This window comes from Triturus cristatus, chromosome 9 (assembly GCF_964204655.1).
Source record: "Triturus cristatus chromosome 9, aTriCri1.1, whole genome shotgun sequence".
NCBI lineage: Eukaryota > Metazoa > Chordata > Amphibia > Caudata > Salamandridae > Triturus > Triturus cristatus.
Window position 1 is genome coordinate 1,136,189,375 of NC_140592.1, and position 17,138 is coordinate 1,136,206,512.

General features: G+C 43.8%; 1 protein-coding gene across 3 annotated transcripts in view; it reads left to right on the forward strand.

Annotated features, from left to right (window-relative positions):
- HEATR4 (HEAT repeat containing 4) overlaps positions 1 to 15,259 on the forward strand; it is a 774,416-nt gene extending 759,157 nt beyond the window's left edge. For all 3 annotated transcript variants that reach the window (XM_085627058.1, XM_085627059.1, XM_085627057.1), the window contains 2 exons: positions 12,364 to 12,416; positions 12,756 to 15,259. In XM_085627058.1, the coding sequence (XP_085483184.1) occupies positions 12,364 to 12,416; positions 12,756 to 12,935 (233 nt within the window). In that variant the 3' untranslated portion in view covers positions 12,936 to 15,259. The remainder of the gene's footprint in view (positions 1 to 12,363; positions 12,417 to 12,755) is intronic.
- The last annotated feature ends 1,879 nt before the right edge of the window (positions 15,260 to 17,138 follow it).

Genomic DNA, 17,138 nt, shown 5'->3' on the forward strand with positions numbered 1-17,138 from the left:
TCACCTGGACGAGCCCAACAAGCAGGACACTCCTTTTTAAGGCCCAATTTCCAGCCAAGACACAAGGCCCTATTAGATATGTAACTGCCATGTAAACAGGTGCAAATATCCCTACTGCACTTAAACAAACACAACTATCTTGTGCTGTTTACATCAGCCACTGTCATATGCTGGTTTCTGCAATCTAGTCTCTGACTAACCCAACCCTCCAATGTAATTTTTTTTGCGCACCTCAGCCCAATTTTCAAAGAATTTACACATTGCTTCTGTGCTGCGTGTGTGAAAGGGAGAGGCCAGAACAGCAATCTCCCTACTTAGCTATAGAACTGTTTTCCTCTCTCCCTGCACTGGCGCACATTAGGCTGCCCTGCGCCAACACACACACCCTTGCGGCATTGTGGTCTGAAAGTATGTGCCTTCTGTAAGGAATAGTTTTTGTACTGAAGGGGACCCTTCCACTACAAAAACTATTTTTTAACACTTTTCCTGATTTGTTTGTGTTCTGTACAATGGAACATGCATTCAAAGTAGGGAAAACTATGAGAAATGAAAACATTTCTCTCACTTACCTGCCTTGAGGAAGCGTAAGATTTTGATGCAAATCCCTTTCTACGAATGTCTGTAGATGGGATTTGCATTCAAATCCGTGGGTAGTTGCATGGGAACTCCCATGTACCACTCATGGAACACCCCCCTGATGCATAGCAATGTAGTGCTTAGTGCAACTTTGTGTTAATTTAGAAAACTATCCAATGCAAATCCTGATTTGCGTTGGATAGTAAATCCCAGCAAAATGCTTTGCGTTGGGTTTATGTTACAAAAGTAAAGTAAACCTGATGCAAAGTGTTAGTAAATCTTGGCCCTGATGTTTGAGATTCTTCAGCCAAAATAAAAATACTCTCTGAAGTGTTCAGCTGCGTCTTCACATTATATCAAATACTAAAAACAAATTAATAGAGATTGGAAGGGAACTAAGGGAGTATGGTATTTTGTACCGAACAACTGACGTAATCATATTTGATGATCTGCACCTATTCATTGCATGCATACACAAGGGAAAAATAATTTTATTGTCACTATAATTGGTGAATTTCAATAGCTTTAAAGCACTTGTATCGTTCACTGTATCAAAAAGTGTCTCACTTAATTTCACTTTATATGTCATTTTCATTTTTATACATTACTTTCACACGAATGCTCCACATGAATTATGAATAGAGTACAAGATCGTGGCAGGGTAGGACATATGATGGCATAGAGTGAACATCAAGAAACAGATAAGGTGGAAACAAGTACCTCTTAACTGGCAAGTATAGCATGTATGCTAATTCCATAATGTTCATTATTAGAGCTCATTGACATTTTGACAGGTGGTCATTCTCCTTCTATCAGGGCTGTCACCATGCAGGGAGAGGTCGGCAGAGCCAGGCCAGCACCCACTCGAGGCAGAGTAGCAGGAAGATGTATGGACTGCTGTGAGAGAAAGCTGTGCAGTTGAGATATAACCAGCACTGCTTGTCCTGAATCGCATCATCCACTTGTCGGGAACAAAAATGCACTGTTCGCAGTGAAAAATTAAGAAAGTGGTTGCGTTTGCAAAGATCTCGGAGGCAAAAGACCATGTCCCATTACTACTAGGGTAAACAAGAATTGATTGCATATTTTAAAAACCCAGCAGTAACTTCCCTGTAGAGAAAAGGACAAAACATTAGGGGCAGACTAATGGTGGACGAAAGTTGTTGCATTTAGGAAATAGCCAATTTTGCAGAGCCGTGATTGCAACATTTCCTGCCAAGCATGGATGGGGTAAGTACCCCTACGAAAAGTGCCTCTGATGCTGCTAAGGTCTTCAACCCCAAAGGCTGCTATCTGTTATCAGATGGTCTGTGTTGAAATATAGGTGTGGAAACAGCTGGCACTAGTGTAAACCAGACAGGACTGCTGTAAATGCACAATAAAATGGATCTGCCTCCCCCCCCCCCCCAAAAGGTATTGCACTGTACAGACTCTGTATCTGGAGTGAACAGAACTGCTTGTGTCCCTTGGAACTAATGGAGAGTAGTGGATCCCAGAGTCCACACTGCTCAAAATACCTACCCAGGTTTAATAACCTCCTGACAGCACAATAACACTGTGCAGAACTCCATTGTACTGCCTGAAGGCCTAACCAATTATACAAAAAATGTGCTCTTCCAGTGGGATACCGGCTAATAAGATGGAGAAAATCATTGAGCCCAAACTGCCCTTCGAAACCAGATGAGCTGGTCAACAACCTGAACCAGAAAGCGCTTCTGGGGCCATGAAACAAGATGATCCAGACGAAGCAAATGAGGAAGTAGGCATGAAACACTACTTAAACGTATGCAGTCAAGTCTCTCATCAATCAACAAGCACAACTACTGCTTGACTAAGGAGTAAAACAGAATTTCCACCACCAAAGATGAACTTCAATGTAATAGAGAAAAAATACTGAAAACGGATAACATACTCTTGCTTATCAAAGCTATAAACAAAGATCTGGAAGCCAGATCATGGAGAAATGATATTCGCATCTTGGGGATATTGAAATCAACTGACAATGGCAAAATGGAATCCTTTGTGGAGGAAATGCCATTAGGAAATACCATATTCTAGCCTCAAGCACACTCTATATAAAGTGTTTATAGTACAAAAAAGTATGTTCAAAGAGTTGAGAATCAACGTACTCGCTCTACATGCTTTACACATTGGAAAGGTGCAGAATCGGATGTTAATCTCTGGATTTATGAGACCTCTCCAGCACAAAACGAAATGATTACTGAACAGTGTTTGGATTAAGGATGCTCGAGGACATAGTGGGGACTAAAAGGAGCACAATATTGATTTTATCCGGGACTGAAGTAAAACCGTCAATAAGAAGCAGATATTCTTTTTAATTATACAGCCCAAAGGAAGTTGTGGGGTATTCCCCATTAACAACGAAACAGGTGTTGGCTTTGTGGCTAACAACAAAGAAGTGATTGACAGGCCGAACAATTAAAAACAATGGAAAACGGATTATGATTTTGAACATACTTTGGTGTACTGTAAACACTTTATAAAGTGTGTGCTGGAGGCTAGGATATGGTATTGACAGTGATCTCTTGATCATGTGATTGGGGAGTCTGGTGAATCTCCCTACCTCTGAGAGCACCCCAAATGTATTAATATTGTGTCAGATATTGTGTGTAATAACTAACTGAGTGCCAAGTCCCTATTTGATCATCCACATGGGGCAAAGTTTGCTATTTGGAAAATACAGATTTTCCAAGCTCTTTGCGGTACAAATGGCACATTGCTCGCTGGCATCACGTCTGCCATCTGGCGTTCCTGCCAGACCCATCATTGCTAGACTACTGAACTTCAGAGATCATGATCTGGCACTACAAATAGCAAGGGAAAGCAGCACCTTTAGTTCAGTGGATGATCAATATCACTATATCCAGACTTTACAGATGCCGTCTGCGAGAAGTTGGCCTGGCATATGCTGGTCACTAGTTATAGTGGCCACCTTGCACCAGTCCAATTCGACTCTTGTGGTAGATAGGTTTAAGACAACCTTTAAAGAAAGCTATCCTAGTGGTAGCTGTGGAGAGCAGCCTTCAGGCTAAGTCTCTGAGGAATGTAAAGCAGCTTGTTTTACCTTATAATGTCTTGAATTACCAAATGAAAAGACACCACACAGGTATATATATCAAATATATATGTATTTATTTCTAAATATACTCTACTAATCTCTTTATGAGATTAGAGCCAGGTAAACATTCAAAAGATCAACAGTTCTCAATAAATTAAGCACAAATATGGCTGTAGCCCTAGGGGCGTACCAGACCATATACTAAAAAAATGGTGTAACAAACTCGACTTGCAAAATGAAGAGGCCTAGGGCCTTGGGAATCGCTAGGGCTTCACTTCTGCAGTGTTAGCAGGTAAGTAGCCAGCCCACAGGAGACGCGTGCAGTGTCTAAACACACACGCGGGTTTTCAATGTGTTTCAATAGCAAATGTCGCAGTTTGTAAATTACAGTTTTAGGGCACTTCGCAAAAGTCAACAGGCAAGCAACTTACAGGGTAAGTATTTCGAAAGCCAACACACACTTGGGCACCGGAGTGCACGAGTTACCTCACCCAGGGAAGCCGGGTGCATAGGTGTCCTTTGGTGTCGGGTCGCGATGCTGTTTCCAATGGAGATCACTGGAGACTTGCTGCTTGTGACGACTGGAGAGGTGTCCGTTCGAATCCGAAGATGGATTGGAGTTGCAGAAGACCTAGAAATTGAGGGGACAGAGTTCAGAGTCACTTGCCAGTGACCAGTGGCCAGCAAGATGGATGACCACAGCTGTCCCGTCTCTTCAGGTTGATGATGGTGTTTTGTCTCTTCGCTCACGAGGTACAGGAAGGTTTGACGATGACCAGCAGCTGGATTCGGGAGGTCCCACGACGTCTGCAGCTGTTGACGGTGTCGGCACCCGGATTAGAGCCAACAAGCCTTGGCAACCGCAAGTCTCGTGTGGAGTGAAGATTGGCGATGGTGCAGACCAGCAAGGTCTGATGGACTTACCCAGCGAGGGTAAGTGAGGGCAGGCCCAGAGCAACCAGGCGAGTCCTTGAAGTCGATGTGGAAGTCTTCAGGTGAGTTACTAGCCAATGGGCAAGCAACCGCGAAGACGCCTTTGCAGGAAAAGTTTAACAACAGCCCACGGTCACTCGGGATGGGGTAGGCCACTGAATTTCGGTACTAGACCTGCTAGGGACTTGGACAACAAGTGGTCCAAAGTACAACTTCGTTGGACGTAGTTTAGGGCTTGCACTCGAAATCAGTGCACGGTTCCCTGGTATTGCTGTTCCTCGTCACTCGTGGGGTCCAGATGCCACAGCTTCGCTGGGGACTCGAAATGACCGTCGAGAGGTCAGGAAATCCGCTTCAGGGGACGCAGGGACTTCGGGCTCCGGCCGGAGCGGTAAAGTTTGCAACCGTTGTAGAGAGTTTTGGTGCCTGCCAAGCAGGGGAGTCACTCCTTGACTCCAAGGGAGATTCTTCAGTCTTCCAGAGATAGTGGAACGTCGAAGGGCCAGGATTCTTCTTAGTAGAGCGTCGTCCAGGTGTAATCTAAGTTGCATTGGCAAGCTTTGGTATCTTATAGTAAAAAGATGGGAGGGACTAGCTCTATGACCACTCCTCTAGGAGGGTCAGGGTAGTGGGTGGTTACACCCACTTCCCTTTGTCCAGTTTCACGCCAGAGCAGGGGCAGGTAGCCCTTGAACCGGTTTGAGCTGGCATATGCACAGAGGAGCCTACTGCTCCCCCAGTGCAGGACTTCAAAGCACTCTAAGAGTGCACCCACCCAGCTCCAATACACTAAATCCTGTCTGGGAGGTGGTGACACCTCCCTGTGACAGGAAACCCTTTGTTGGGCTCCCTCAACTGCGAGTTTCGGTCAGCAGCAGGAGGGCAGCCCGGTGTCTGTGCTGGTGGCATCCATTTTGTGATGCCAGGGCTCTAGATGGTTTCTACCGTGTAGTACAGTGTGTACATGTCGTCCCCTCTAGAAGGGTGGAATCCTATTCCCACACCAGTTACTGGTGTGGGGGTAGGATTCCAAGTTGTTTGACACCAAACACGACATGTTTTGATGCAGTCTTTCCAAAGTTAGCATTTACCGCGAGGTTATAATGCACTTGAGTATATGGTTTAACCGCATCCACAAACAGCAGCAGAGAATAGACTCTGCCAGCTGCAGAGGGGTCCTGCTCAGGCAGAAGCACCCCCTCACATAGTAAACCAAGCACCCTGCCCTCAGGATTGTTAGGGCCTGCTAGAGGGGTGACTGATAGGTTTATATGTGTGTGTATGGTGAGATATAGGAACCTATACCTCAGTGAGGAGTGCTAACACTACCTCACACAGGCTGCAGTAGCAGGCCTGTGGTGTCAGATTGTGAATGCTTCCCAGGGGTGGCATAATACATGCTGCAGCCCCTGGTAGGCCTGTGAAGTACCAATGCCCTAGGTACCCAAGGTACCATATACTAGGGGCTCATAAGGTACCACAGTATCCAATCACTAGTGCATCTAATATGCACACCAATCATTTAAGGGAGTAAGCAGATAGGCTGGGGTCCTGGATAGCAGGATCCCAGCCAGACTAGTCAAAAACCATTCAAACACCAGGAAAAAAGTGGGGGCAACCATATAGTCAGATTCCACCTTCCTACACCGTCCAGCTGGCTCGTAGAGCCTATACAGCTGAAAAGAAAATAATGCAACAACCACATTGCATGCATCTGTTGCAGTTGGGTGGGCTAGCGCCAAGATACCCTTGAGGTCACAGCAGCGCTACACAAATATTATTTCATTTCAAGTCCCTAAGCCACTTTGGTAATGGGTGGTACTTATGAACTGGAGGCTCTTGCTTGCTCTCGCCCCCAACTCCATGCTAAACTGTAGAGCAATTTAAATTCTTACTATTTTTACTATGTTGATATCACTGTTAATGTAGGGAGAGCAAACTTGGGGATGCAACCGGGGAAGGGCAGAGGCATTCGCTGGCAAAGTTGGGGGGGCTGGCAAGGGAGAGTCTTGTTTTGCCTGAAATGCATCATCATACTGCAAAACAGTCCCACAATGTTGTGTATCTCTATGCTGAGTAGCTTGTCACACATGGCTAAAAACATCTTAATATACACAGCACATGAACATCCGAATTTAGACGGATGACCAACCATGTTGAAACGAACACACAATATCAGTTCTTAACTTGGAACCCAACAAAAATGCAGTTGTGGCTTACTTGTGGCGTAAAAAGGTGAACACAGCCATACTTCAGGAAACACACCCGATTCCCTTGAATGATAAACAGATGTTTAACAAGTGGGCAGGACTCAGTGTGACTTTATCATATTCTTCATATGCCAGAGGGGTTGCTATTGTTATTGGACGCGAGACTCCATTCGCCCTACATATAACGTAGCAGATGCCTCAAGTTTATACGCAATAGTGTAGGGCACACAAGACAGGCAATAAGTGACAATTATCAACACTTAAGGCCCAGATAATGACAACCCAGAATTCTTCAACTCCCTATGGGGTAAAATGAAAAAATTAGAACCCAAAGAATATTCTGGGGAAGGGACTTTAACAGAATATTGAGCCACACATGGAGTGGTCACATTCTCCAAAGAAAGGTAACACTGCCACATGGCTGGGATTATATCAGAATGGGAACACATTACTTTATGGAGAACTAGACACACATCCCAGAGAGAAGGGTTATACTGTTCAGCCATAAACAATATGTGGTCCCCGCTCAATTACTGGTTGATGACTCGTAACGAGAGTACCTGGACAACCACTCTCTGATCACTCCCCCATTTCATTACATCTCAAAATCCCCAGAGCTCATAGGATAGAAAAAATAAGGCCCTTTTCCCTGAGAACATTGCTAGACAGTCTTTTGTGAGGAAATACGGACAGAAATAAATAATTATTTCAATAACGACCAGGGAACTGTGGAAAAGATAGCTACTCTAATTAGAGGTCACAGAATAGCACAACAGCATGGAGTACTAAACTCCATCTTCCATCAAATGTTAACATTGAAGAATAGATAAGACACTTGAAAGGACAGATAACCAAGATGAAACAGTGCTTGGAGGGGACATCAGGAAAAAAGTAACGGAATATACAAGACAACGGAACGAGAGGCCGATTACCTTGCGAAATACGACAAAGCCAAAAGCATACTGGGAGGGTGAGAGACCAGGTAAGACACTAGCCGCAACAATCCAAAATTCATAGGCTGCAAACATTGTCACCTCCACAAAGGTACACAAGTGGCAGTCTAATAAATGAGATATTGGATATTGAGGGGATCTTCATTGATTATGGGGATTTATTCTCATCTAAATGTAGTGTCAAGCAGACAAACATTCAGCAGTCTCTAAACAAGATTTCCTGCAGGTGGCTAAATAATGCACATTTGGAATTTCTGTTGCAGCCCATTATGATAGAAGAAATCAAACCTCTGATGCGGGGGCTCCGGAATGGCAAAGGTCTGGTGGGCTAACTACTAAGTTTTATCATCTTTATGCTGATCTACTAGCCCCCACAACTACAAGCTGTCTTTGATAAGGCTATTACGGCTAGAGTTCATTCAGAAACTCCCAAATCGTACAGACCCCTATCACTAATTAATTGTGATGCCAAAATATTGGCAAAAATGATGGCTAACAGAATCCTCCCAATACAACCAGAAATGGTGCATGCCGACCAGGTAGGATTATATCTGGAAGGTCGACAACACACAACTTAGGTACTATCTCTCCAGTCCTACATCAGCTTAAACCAGGAATGATTGCAGTGGCAGTCTTTGGGATGATTTTATGGGGTTAAACTCTCTTGAATAGCCCTACTGACAATGATACTGGTGCGTATGGGTATGCCTAACCCATTTATGAAACTGATTAGACACCAGTCCAATGTCCAACCTACATATGACTGGCCGAATTTCTCCACTATTCGAACTGGACAAGGTCCCTGTCAGGAATGACCTCAATCTCTGATCTTATTTGCACCTCTTTCTACTAAACGCAGACAAAAATACTTGCAAAATGCTTTAAGGTTTATGGACCAACCAATGTTGGCCTCACTCTGTACAGATGACATAACACTTTATCTGGAAAAAACATCAAGACAGTCTTGTTTCCACAATGTGGGAATTCATCCAATTTGGGCACTTGTCAGGCCTACAATCAACTGTGGTAAGTCTGCGAGCTTCTCTCTTAGGAGACGTAAGAGGTAGAACTAGACTGTCTGCTAGAATGGCATGACAAACTCATTATATATCTAGGGATATGGATATGTATCAGCCATAATAAGGACGAATTCATAGGATTAAACCATGGGAGTGCAATGAGCACCATTCACAAATAAATTAACAGAGGCTAAATTTGCCTCATACTATGGCCAGAAAATTAGGATTGATAAAAATGGTTATTCTCCCCAAATTATTATACTCTTTTGTCAATATACCTATCACACTAAACAAAAGTTTTTTTCATATCCTTACAACCCTACTAATCAAACTGGCATCGGCCAACAACAAATCTCGAATTGCCTGGGAAACGTTAACTATGCCCTACAAACAAGGGGGCTGTATAGTGCCAAGTATAGATCTTGACTACTTATGTGCACAAGCAAATTTCACACATTACATGGGGAAGATTCCATCCCTCTTTAGTCCGTTCTCTGAGCCAAATGTTATAACAAAGCTGAGGAAATCAACATAGGACATTGTCTAGCTATGGCATGGGACCAACTCATAAGCAAGCCCAAACATAAACTTAGGTAAACTTTTAGTACCGCTGTCATCATATCCTCTCTTTCCCATGGTCAAAGAGAAAAAAGCAGATACTCAACTACATAAACTACACATTAATATTTGGAGAGACCTGGATGAACTGGGCCAATTCATAACTATAGAGATCGTCAAAGCACGCTCTGACATTAATCCGCTTGATGTCTTTCTTTATCATAGAAACAAGTACACCTGTTTTCACCACAGAACCAGAGCGTTTTGACCCACTGGATAAAGCTATCACTGTGAAGACTCTCAAACAGCTTAGAATGACACTATACTGGGTGACCTTGAGAGTAATGCCCCAGCACACTGTTCCCGCAATTCAGAGATGGGATGAGAATTTAGAGGCCTTCCCTCCCAATACGATATGGAAATATTGTGACTTGCAAACGGGGAACTGTTACCTAGCAACAGATTGTGAATAATCTAATTCAGATTCCTACACAGTATGTACTATACTTCATCAGTCCTACAGAAATGGAAACTGATTGGGGTTCCTACATCTTGTGTGGGCGTGCCCAAAGATTTTTGCATTCTGGGAACAGGTAAGTAACACAATACACAAAATAACAGCAACCTGGAGTCATATGACCTGGGTGGTTGCTCTGCTTGGATTGGTTAAAAAAAAAATACTGCCTACCAAAAGTTTACACTACTTGCACTACTGTTAGTAAAATGCTTGATGGCCCAAGATAGGGGACGAGGTCGCGCTCCAACGCTGAATATGTGGTTGGCAGAACCAGGGTCGGATTGGTAAAGTGGGCACTCTGGCAATGGCCGAGGGCCAGTATCCAAGTTCCAGCTGTGGGCAGCTTTTCTGGGCAGCTTGGGGGGCCAATTTGGACAGTGTCTGTGTTCGGATGCCACCAGCGGCCCAGTGGGTGCCCGAGTGGCCTTTCTGGATGCAGATATGCTCCTTTACCACCCTTTTATCAACGGGCAGAAGTGTCACTCCCTTTCTCTCGCAGGGCGGACCCATTAATGTAAGCATATTGAGGGGGGGCCTGAGCAGAAGTGGCCTCACTTGTTTTCAGGTGTGTTTTACCAGTGTGAACTAATCCCTGCGTTTTCTTTCTATCTAAGGAAAGTTAAGAAAACGTGTCTGTGAGAAAACCCCCTCCCCCCTTCTTCTTTATAAAACTTCACCGAAGCAGTGTTTTGTGGAAAGGCAATATGCAAATGTGGGCCACTTTTTTAGCGTGCCCGGGCTGATTTTTAATCCCAATCCAACCCTGGGCAGAACTGACCTATTGTAAAGAACAACTAGAACGGTATGATGACCTGCTGCCCTGAGACCTCACGCCCGAAGGATATTTTGTCTCTGTTCAGACATTATTTACTACTGAGGTTTGAAGAGGATAACGGGCAAACTGAACTAAATAACAGTTATATGTGTGAAACCGGATGATGCCTGACAAGGAGGTAAGAGTGGGCGATTCTACCAAGCTGTGGATGCTTACCAAGAAGTAATTCTCTGTGGACATGATGGATGTTGTATTGTTGAAGAAGTTTGAAATAAAGAAAATATATATACACACACATATATATATATATATATATATATATATATATGAATTAGCATCTTCTTGATGCGGTCATGTTGTGGAGAATCCATACCTAACTCCGAGGCTGCCATATTGACAGAACAGCTCTGAAAGTCCAGCCTTCCTGGTACTAGGAGGATTCTGCCCTTATTTTGGTAGGAGGCCATTATATCTCTTTTAAGTCTTAAGGGGCATATTTATTAAGAAATCATACAGCGCAGCAAGTCACTGTGCAGCGCTGCGTGATAGGGAAAGGGTAGAAAGGTGCATACTTGAAATTATACGGCACATTCCTGTCTTTTCCCTGCACTGGTAAACGATGTTCTGCCTAGCACCAATGCAGGCACCCTTGCACCATAGTGCAAGGGTGCCTGCGTTGTAAGCAGGATTTTTATGTGCAGGAAGGAACACCTGCCTGCACAAAAACAATCCTGAAAGGTAACTATTTCTAGGAGTGCTGAAGAATGCATCACACATAGAAAGAGGAAAAAAACAAGGAGAAATAAAGACATTTCTTCTTATTATGCCTCTCCTGGGGAGGTGCTGCATTTTGATGTATTCCCAGGTCTACCAGTAATGGAAAATCTGAGAATGAGCCAAAATCCCTGGGTGGGAACACCCACGCTCCACCCATGGAATGCCTTCCTGGGGCAGTGTAACAACACAGCAATTAGCGCTGTGTTGCGTTACTCTAGATTTATCAAGCCACGCAGGGCCATTCATGGTGGCATTGCGTGGCTTGATAAATCTGACTTATCAGTTGCGTCACTCTTGCACCCCATTGCATGGCACGAAGACGATGCAACTTTTTCATACATATGCCCCTAAGTGTCTATCACAGTCTCTCTGCGGAGCATGGCCTTATGAACCATTCTTGATCCTGTAGCGGACAACTTTTCTTCCCAGTCTGGATAGTCATAGGAATGGTCAGGAATGTTGGCCGAGTATATGCTGGTACCACGAAGGCCCGATCTTTAGAGCCGGCCTGTTCAGAGTGTTCGTTGGTAGAGATCAGAGGGGTGCATGAATGAGAGAGGGTGTGTGCAGAACGTACACCCGCTTGCTTCAGTCTACCTGCCGCATTCCTTAATTCAAAACAAGCTCACAAAATGTGTTAACTTAATTTAGCCATACATTTGTGGTTTTTATCATTACATTTGTGTTAGGGGTCACGTTTCCATAGGATTAAAAATAATACTTCCCTAAGCTAAGTACGAAAGCAAGACTTACCATTCTATACCTTGCTGTGTGGGATTATGGCAAAGCAAGCGGTGCTGACAGTGTACAAAAAAGACATACTTTCCATGTTAATATACTGATGAACCCTCACCCTGTTGGGTACATCTGAAGCAGAGTGGGGCTGTAGTCAAAGTGATATCATCTCTGTGCTCTCCTCGTATGGTTCTTGGTTCTGATAGCTCGCTCTCTTTCTCACACATGCAGATAAAAGCCGTCCCTCTACCAGGATGACTGTGACCTCTGAACCCGAGCTGCAGGTAGGGTCTGGAAATGCAAAGTGTGTCTGGGAATGGTGTCCTGTTCTACAGTTATTCTCTTTCAGTTTTAATGCTGGCCAACACCTAATTGTACTGCTTGCTATTTGCCACATACAGTGCTCCTATAGGGGAAGAAAACTGTAAAACACAAGTTTAACGTCATACAGCAAGTTTCATAGTTTTAAGAAGTGCTTGCTGGTCTAAGCTTCACCTTGGCACATTACAGCAGTGATTATTTGATTACTTTTTTGTGATGATATGGTTATTAACTTATAAAGTATAACAGGCATAATCCTGTTTCCATCTCATAAGTCTTATTTCTGAACTGTTCCATTTTAGGCGCTGATGGACAGCCCGTCCAGGCCGGCCACACAGGATACTCTAGCCTCTCCAGGTCTCTGCGGCAAGGATGAGGTGCACCGATGTGGCAAGAAGCGCCTTACTCCTAGGACCTGTAAGAAGTCACCACAGGCGCTTTATCGTCTTCGGTCAGAGCCAAGGGGACAGGCAGCCGCATAGACTGCAGGCGATGGACTGAGATTGTGAAGGAGAGATCTTGCTGAAGTGCAGCAGATAAATACCGGTCATCAAAAGGCACTCTTGCCAAGCTGCCCTCCTCTGTTTAACAGCATGTTTGGTATTTGTGGATAAGGGACATAAATAAAAAGTATACCGTGGCTAACCTGGCCTGTAGAATCAATAACACTTTTTAGATTGTTAATGAACACCTCACCCATAACCCTACTTGACTCACAGATATACCACGTATGAACCAATCGGAAAGTATTTTGGGGCTTCAAGAGGGAGGAAAGCTCTACGGAAATGCGGCACCAGATTCCAAGTCAATCAGTTCTTCCGGGATAGGACTGCAGTATATAACATCTTGCATACGTTTATCAGTACCAATTGTGGTTCAGCCACATTTTACTTAGTTGCATACTTACTGAATTTCTATTTCCAAATTGTGTGTGTTAAATAAAATGTTTTGCAGTGACGTACTCTGCCCTACTTTTTTATATAAACTAATTTAATGCCATTTCAAGATAATATCAACTCTACAAACCTTAGTGAAAAACCATTCCCATAAGGTACACAAAGTAGAAACCATATTACAACATTACCGAAAGCTCATAAGTAATAGCACAGTACCAATGAGGGCATCTCCAGCACAGTCCACCACATAGGGCAACCCCAGAACTTGGGATCACTGAAAATATCTTTGCCTTGGCTCCAGAGAAAAATCCGTTGGGATGGTAAACCCCGTATAGCGTTCTCAAAGTTAACTCTCAAATGGTATGACGGAGGAATAGGGTTGCCCGACCTAAAGAAATATTACTGGGCGTCCCAGCTGGCAGCTATCAATCATGGGATTTACGGTCAACCAAATGATCCTGGATTTGCCATGGATAGGTGGCAGCTCCCCGGGGGAGAATACACCAGAGCGTTGTATGCTGGGCCCCGCGGATTTCTGCTCACTGGACCCACAGCACATGCCATCCAGATATGGCATACAGTCAATAGACATCTGCAGTGGGAAGGCAAACTTACACTGGCCACCCCACTCTGGAACTCGGCGAAATTAGGAAGCCTCTGGAAATCCAAAGGCTTTGACAAATGGGACCTTATCGGGATTTCGCAAATAAAAGATGTATGGGGGGAGGGAACTGTCCACACTTTCGACTCGCTCAAGTTACAGTTCAGTTTAAATGATAGTGAGTACTTGCGCTACCTTTAAGTTCGACATGCGTTGCTTTCCCAGATCCCTAGGGAAATGGCACTTCCGGACGCCTCTCCCCTAGAAGATAGGGTACTAGACGGACACCTTACAGAGAAGACCATCTCCCTGATTTATAGGAAGTTAATAAGTAACATGGAAGATCCCTTGCTTAATCTAAAAAGAAACTGGAATGAAGACGGACTAGAACTAGACGACGAAGACTGGCAGGAGGCGGTTTCATCCCCGCGTGTGGTGGCAATCCAGACAAGGCTGAGGCTAGTGCACCTAAAAATACTACATAGGATATATGTTACAGGTCACCGTCTAGTTCGAATGGGTCATTCAGAAAGCGGAGAGTGCAGAAGGGGCTGTGGGGTACTGGGGACATTTAGTTATATATTGTGGCACTGCCAACACATACAATCATATTGGAGGGAGGTTCATTGCACCCTGCGGGGGGTCCTGGGAATTGACTTGCAGCCAGAGGCTCTTGATGCATATTAAATGTCTGGGAACCAACGGACCTAAACTCTTACACAACACAATGGGGAACATTAGCATACATGGTGGCAAAGCATAACATTGCTCAGCTGTGGGGGGCCAGCCAATCGCCTCAGATTGGGAGATGGAGGCCTTGGACTGGTGCATGTTCAGGGAGAAATCAGTCTACATCGCCAGGGTATGCCCGGGGAAATGGAATAAGGTATGGGAAGCTTGGGACCGTTACACGGGGGATATCTGTGCCCCACCAGACCGTTTGAGGGACACTGAAGCGCTTGAATCTCCTTGATCTACCTACTACAATAAATGTGTATCATTTTGAAATGTATAAAATGTTATTAAGGAACGATGAAGGCACCTGCATGTAACCATTTGATGTGTTTTGGTCGGATTGTTTAATAAAAAGAAATATATTTTAAAAACAAAATTGTAAAAAAAAAAAACCCTGCTAAAGCTCCACCACATATGGGAGGAGGTTGGGGAACTTGATGACACTGACTGGCAGGAAGCGCTTGCCTCACCCAGAGAGGTAGCGATTTCCTCCAAGCTCCGCCTAGTGAAATTTAAAATACTCCACAGGATATATTATACCAGAACTATGCTCTATAAAATAGGAAGAGCTCCTACCCAGCTTGGTCTACGGCAGTGTGGGGCGGTTGGTACCTTCTACCATACATTCTGGGAGTGCCCTGCAAAACAGCTGTATTGGAAATCTGTCATGAACACCATTACAAGAGTTAGCGGGAAACCAGTCCCTCCTGAACCCAAGCGCTGCCTCTTGAATATCTGAGACTCTACAGATCTTAGCTCTATGGCGCAAACACGGGCAACACTGGGAATTATAAGGTGGCTGGAACACCTATAGAGGGGGGATATGTGAATTTCCAACGATGCCTCGTGAACCGGAACTGTCTGACATGTAAAGGACATTATAATCTATGTAAACATGCTTACAACGTAACAACTGTATGGAGCTATGATAATTCTAATGTACGTACTGTGTTAGTGTATGATACTAAAGTACAATTTGATGTGACAAATCAAACTATTATGGTGACGTATATGTTTAATAAAAAGATATATATATATTTTTTAAATCTTATAAACAAAAGAGAATTTGCTGCAATAATAATTTAACTGACATATGGCGGCTATATAATCCCTCAGGCAGCGATTACACATTTTACTCCTCCCTGATCATTTTTTCTCCAGAATAACTACATAATGGTCAGTAAACGTCTACTTCCTATTTCTCATCCCTCTAAAATAAAGCGGATAGTAATATCAGACCATGCATGTATATCTATGGACCATAACCTAAACGCCCCCCACCCCTCCTTGACAATGGCACCAAAACGATGATCTTCTTTAAGATGACAGAAGTAGAGGAAATTGCAGAGGCCATTGACCACTTCCAAGAAGAGAATCATATTGCAGAAACATCCCCAAACACGGAAAGGGACACACTCAAAACCACAATTAGAGGCTAATGATCCAACAAATGCACACAAAAACAAATCCATCAGTACAAATTGCAGAGTTAGTAGCAGACTTTCTGGAGTTGGACAAACAGATGAGACACTCTAAGGGTTCAGAAACATTAGCTAAATTACTTGGCTTACAATACTAATACAACCACATTTTAAGTAAATGGGTCGAAATCTCCAATGCTGGGAAACTGCAATAGAAACAGAGCCGGAAAAACCCTTGCAAACTATCTGAAATATACAAAGAGAAAATCACTCATATCAGTAATAAGAGACTCTGCAGGGGAGGTAATCTCCTCAACACGGTATTATTGATACTTTCAGAACATTCTACACGTATCTATACAACTCCAACAAGCCCACTCCCCTCTCCATGACCAATTAATATCTTGAATCATGTAACCTCCCTCAGGTCTCGCAGGTAGACGCACTTAATCTTAATGCGCCTATTGTGGAGGAGGCAAGTATGGTAGCAAAATACAGTCTTAGGTCTGCAAAAGTGCATGGTCCAGATGGTTATACGGCCAGATTCGACAAACTTTTTGCGGAGAAAGTGGCAAAGCTGTTACGCTCGGTCTTTCAATATTATGCTATGTCAGGCTCGATCTCGGGTTCTACTACTGAAGCTACTATAGTAGTCATTCAGAAGGAAGGGAAGGAACACATGGATGTTAAAAACTATAGACCAATATCGCTCCACAACCTTGATTGTAAAATAAATGCAAAAATTGAAGCTCGGAGAATGGAGCCGGTGATATTGAAACTAGTAGTTCCCTCGCAAACAAAGTTTTAAAAGGTAGACTTGCCTCAGACGACATCAGAACGTTTTGCCATGTATTGAAAAAAAGCAAAGCTCACCCATACACAGACTGCTACACTTGCAGTAGATGCATAAAAGGCCTTTGACATGGTCTCCTGGTCATTTCTGTAAGTAGCCTTACACAAACACAGCTTGGGGAAGATTTTATATGTATGAACATGGCACTTTATTCCAAACCTGTTGGCGAAGGCCATGGT